General features: G+C 55.0%; 1 protein-coding gene across 1 annotated transcript in view; it reads right to left on the bottom strand.

Annotated features, from left to right (window-relative positions):
- Positions 1-5,000, bottom strand: part of LOC115181481 (multidrug resistance-associated protein 1-like) — a 66,328-nt gene that overhangs the window by 33,787 nt on the left and 27,541 nt on the right. Inside the window, exons 9-11 of the mRNA XM_029743366.1 lie at positions 4,474-4,651; positions 4,031-4,192; positions 3,856-3,948 (exon numbers count right to left, since the gene is read on the bottom strand). Coding sequence (XP_029599226.1) covers positions 3,856-3,948; positions 4,031-4,192; positions 4,474-4,651 — 433 coding nt within the window. The remainder of the gene's footprint in view (positions 1-3,855; positions 3,949-4,030; positions 4,193-4,473; positions 4,652-5,000) is intronic.

Genomic DNA, 5,000 nt, shown 5'->3' with positions numbered 1-5,000 from the left:
TTAGGAGTCAGGGTCAGGAGTCAGGGTTAGGGGTCAGGGTTAGGAGTCAGGGTCAGGAGTTAGGGTTAGGAGTCAGGGTTAGGAGTCAGGGTCAGGGGTCAGGGTTAGGGGTCAGGGTCAGGAGTCAGGGTTAGGAGTCAGGGTCAGGAGTCAGGGTTAGGGGTCAGGGTTAGGAGTAAGGGTTAGGAGTCAGGGTTAGGAGTAAGGGTCAGGAGTCAGGGTTAGGAGTCAGGGTTAGGGGTCAGGGTCAGGAGTCAGGGTTAGGAGTCAGGGTTAGGGGTCAGGGTTAGGGGTCAGGGTTAGGGGTTAGGGTTAGGAGTCAGGGTCAGGAGTCAGGGTTAGGGGTCAGGGTTAGGAGTAAGGGTCAGGAGTAAGGGTCAGGAGTCAGGGTTAGGGGTCAGGGTTAGGAGTCAGGGTTAGGGGTCAGGGTTAGGGGTCAGGTTTAGGGGTTGGAGTCAGGGTTAGGAGTCAGGGTCAGGGGTCAGGGTTAGGAGTCAGGGTTAGGAGTCAGGGTTAGGGGTCAGGGTTAGGAGTCAGGGAAAGGGGTTGGAGTCAGGAGTCAGGGTTAGGAGTCAGGGTTAGGAGTCAGGGTTAGGAGTCAGGGTTAGGGGTCAGGGTCAGGAGTCAGGGTTAGGGGTCAGGTTTAGGGGTTGGAGTCAGGGTTAGGGGTCAGGGTTAGGAGTTGGAGTCAGGAGTCAGGGTTAGGAGTCTGGGTTAGGGGTCAGGGTTAGGAGTCAGGGTTAGGGGTTGGAGTCAGGAGTCAGGGTTAGGAGTCAGGGTCAGGAGTCAGGGTCAGGAGTCGGGGTTAGGAGTCAGGGTCAGGAGTGGGGGTTAGGAGTCAGGGTCAGGAGTCGGGGTTAGGAGTCAGGGTTAGGAGTCAGGGTTAGGAGTCAGGGTTAGGGGTCAGGGTTAGGGGTCAGGGTTAGGGGTTGGAGTCAGGGTTAGGGGTCAGGGTTAGGAGTCAGGGTTAGGAGTCAGGGTTAGGGGTTGGGGTTAGGAGTCAGGGTTAGGGGTTGGAGTCAGGGTTAGGAGTCAGGGTTAGGAGTCAGGGTTAGGAGTCAGGGTTAGGGGTTGGGGTTAGGAGTCAGGGTTAGGAGTAAGGGTTAGGAGTCAGGGTTAGGAGTAAGGGTCAGGAGTCAGGGTTAGGAGTCAGGGTTAGGGGTCAGGGTCAGGAGTCAGGGTTAGGAGTCAGGGTTAGGGGTCAGGGTTAGGGGTCAGGGTTAGGGGTCAGGGTTAGGAGTCAGGGTCAGGAGTCAGGGTTAGGGGTCAGGGTTAGGAGTAAGGGTCAGGAGTAAGGGTCAGGAGTCAGGGTTAGGGGTCAGGGTTAGGAGTCAGGGTTAGGGGTCAGGGTTAGGGGTCAGGTTTAGGGGTTGGAGTCAGGGTTAGGAGTCAGGGTCAGCGGTCAGGGTTAGGAGTCAGGGTTAGGAGTCAGGGTTAGGGGTCAGGGTTAGGAGTCAGGGTTAGGGGTTGGAGTCAGGAGTCAGGGTTAGGAGTCAGGGTTAGGAGTCAGGGTTAGGAGTCAGGGTTAGGAGTCAGGGTTAGGGGTCAGGGTCAGGAGTCAGGGTTAGGAGTCAGGTTTAGGGGTTGGAGTCAGGGTTAGGGGTCAGGGTTAGGAGTTGGAGTCAGGAGTCAGGGTTAGGAGTCAGGGTTAGGGGTCAGGGTTAGGAGTCAGGGTTAGGAGTCAGGGTTAGGAGTCAGGGTTAGGAGTCAGGGTTAGGGGTCAGGGTCAGGGGTCAGGGTTAGGGGTCAGGGTTAGGTGTCAGGGTTAGGGGTTGGAGTCAGGGTTAGGGGTCAGGGTTAGGGGTCAGGTTTAGGGGTTGGAGTCAGGGTTAGGAGTCAGGGTCAGGGGTCTGGGTTAGGAGTCAGGGTTAGGAGTCAGGGTTAGGGGTCAGGGTTAGGAGTCAGGGAAAGGGGTTGGAGTCAGGAGTCAGGGTTAGGAGTCAGGGTTAGGAGTCAGGGTTAGGAGTCAGGGTTAGGGGTCAGGGTCAGGAGTCAGGGTTAGGGGTCAGGTTTAGGGGTTGGAGTCAGGGTTAGGGGTCAGGGTTAGGAGTTGGAGTCAGGAGTCAGGGTTAGGAGTCTGGGTTAGGGGTCAGGGTTAGGAGTCAGGGTTAGGGGTTGGAGTCAGGAGTCACGGTTAGGAGTCAGGGTCAGGAGTCAGGGTCAGGAGTCGGGGTTAGGAGTCAGGGTCAGGAGTGGGGGTTAGGAGTCAGGGTCAGGAGTCGGGGTTAGGAGTCAGGGTTAGGAGTCAGGGTTAGGAGTCAGGGTTAGGGGTCAGGGTCAGGGGTCAGGGTTAGGGGTCAGGGTTAGGGGTCAGGGTTAGGGGTTGGAGTCAGGGTTAGGGGTCAGGGTTAGGAGTCAGGGTTAGGAGTCAGGGTTAGGGGTTGGGGTTAGGAGTCAGGGTTAGGGGTCAGGGTTAGGAGTCAGGGTTAGGAGTCAGGGTTAGGGGTTAGGAGTCAGGGTTAGGAGTAAGGGTTAGGAGTCAGGGTTAGGAGTAAGGGTCAGGAGTCAGGGTTAGGAGTCAGGGTTAGGGGTCAGGGTCAGGAGTCAGGGTTAGGAGTCAGGGTTAGGGGTCAGGGTTAGGGGTCAGGGTTAGGGGTCAGGGTTAGGAGTCAGGGTCAGGAGTCAGGGTTAGGGGTCAGGGTTAGGAGTAAGGGTCAGGAGTAAGGGTCAGGAGTCAGGGTTAGGGGTCAGGGTTAGGAGTCAGGGTTAGGGGTCAGCGTTAGGGGTCAGGTTTAGGGGTTGGAGTCAGGGTTAGGAGTCAGGGTCAGCGGTCAGGGTTAGGAGTCAGGGTTAGGAGTCAGGGTTAGGGGTCAGGGTTAGGAGTCAGGGTTAGGGGTTGGAGTCAGGAGTCAGGGTTAGGAGTCAGGGTTAGGAGTCAGGGTTAGGAGTCAGGGTTAGGAGTCAGGGTTAGGGGTCAGGGTTAGGAGTTGGAGTCAGGAGTCAGGGTTAGGAGTCAGGGTTAGGGGTCAGGGTTAGGAGTCAGGGTTAGGGGTTGGAGTCAGGAGTCAGGGTTAGGAGTCAGGGTCAGGAGTCAGGGTCAGGAGTCGGGGTTAGGAGTCAGGGTCAGGAGTCGGGGTTAGGAGTCAGGGTCAGGAGTCGGGGTTAGGAGTCAGGGTTAGGAGTCAGGGTTAGGAGTCAGGGTTAGGAGTCAGGGTTAGGGGTCATGGTCAGGGGTCAGGGTTAGGGGTCAGGGTTAGGTGTCAGGGTTAGGGGTTGGAGTCAGGGTTAGGGGTCAGGGTTAGGAGTCAGGGTTAGGAGTCAGGGTTAGGGGTTGGGGTTAGGAGTCAGGGTTAGGGGTTGGAGTCAGGGTTAGGAGTCAGGGTTAGGAGTCAGGGTTAGGAGTCAGGGTTAGGGGTTGGGGTTAGGAGTCAGGGTTAGGGGTTGGGGTTAGGAGTCAGGGTTAGGAGTCAGGGTCAGGAGTCAGGGTCAGGAGTCGGGGTTAGGAGTCAGGGTCAGGAGTCGGGGTTAGGAGTCAGGGTCAGGAGTCGGGGTTAGGAGTCAGGGTTAGGGTTAGGGGTTGGGGTCAGGGTTAGGGTGAGGTCCCGTGTGTCTCAGTTGGTAGAGCATTGCTCTTGCAACACCAGGGTTGTGCGTTTGATTCCCACGGGGGACCAGTAACAATGAAAATGTACTCACTCACTACTGTAAGTCTCTCTTGATAAGAGCGTCTGCTAAGTGACCTATATGTTTAAGGTTAGAGGGTACGTTTAGGAATGGGAATCAACTGGTCATCACGAGGATAATAAAATAAACGTGTGTGTGTGTGTGTGTGTGTGTGTGTGTGTGTGTGTGTGTGTGTGTGTGTGTGTGTGTGTGTGTGTGTGTGTGTGTGTGTGTGTGTGTGTGTGAACTGACCTGCAGCTTGCTCCTCATCTTGGCGATGAAGCCGTTGAGAGGGAAGATAAGGATCACCGTGGCGATGCCGGCTAGGGCTGACGGACCCAGACGCTGTTAGATACAGGAGAGGGGTAACAACAGTGTGTGAGTGTACCTGTGTGTGCGTGTGTGTACCTGTGTGTGTTCTACCTACCTGCCACAGGAAGAAGAGACAGAGAGCTATCTCAATGGGAGCCACCCACACAGCGTTGAAATAGACCACCATGTCCATGAGCTTCTGAGTGTCGGCTGACACCAGGTTAACAATCTCTCCCACGGTACAGGACTGCCGCGCTGCACTGCTGATCACTAGAGACTACAGGGGGAGGGAGGAGGGGAGAGAGACAGACAGAGAGAGAGTGTTCAATTCCACAACCACCTAAAAGGAAGCGCCCCCCCCCCCCCCCCCTCCCCGTCACTTTGTATGTTGTAGTTTGATCATTCGTTTGTGCTTTCTTCCTGTATGATATGTGCAAATTGTATTAAATCATTTCCTTTCAGCCTTGGCTGCTATTGATACTCTTTAATGCTTCTGAAATGGTGTGATAAAAAACCATCCTCTATCTCTTCTCGTTGTCTGTTTCTCTCTCTCCATACCTTCCTGTAGACCAGGCCCATGACAGCTGTCTTCACCCTCATTCCCACGGTGAAGCAGGAGTACATGTACTGATGGTTAAACAGGGACTGGAGACTGGACAGGAGGAACAACAGCAAGGCAAACATGAAGCCCTTCCACAGGTCGCTGTCCTGGTCACGCATGAACCCCAGGAGGAGGCTGGAGGGGGATGAGGAAAAACAGGGTTTTTAATGATGCTATGTCAGAGAGACTGAGATGTACTTAAATCATTTGGCCTGTATACTGCTACACACCTGTTTTGATGCACCAGGGTGTGATTTGGGACTCAGACAGGGTTTTGTAGGGTGTGTAAATTAGGGGGGTATTTGGGACCCAGACAGGATTTTGTAGGGTGTGTAAATTAGGGGGCTATTTGGGACCCAGACAGGGTTTTGTAGGGTGTGTAAATTAGGGGGCTATTTGGGACCCAAACAGGGTGTGGTAGGGTGTGTAAATTAGGGGGCTATTTGGGACCCAGTAGGGTTTGGTAGGGTGTGTAAATTAGGGG

This window comes from Salmo trutta, unplaced genomic scaffold (assembly GCF_901001165.1).
Source record: "Salmo trutta unplaced genomic scaffold, fSalTru1.1, whole genome shotgun sequence".
Lineage (NCBI taxonomy): Eukaryota > Metazoa > Chordata > Actinopteri > Salmoniformes > Salmonidae > Salmo > Salmo trutta.
Note: the sequence above shows the minus strand (reverse complement) of the source record. Positions and strands in the feature narration are given on the sequence as shown.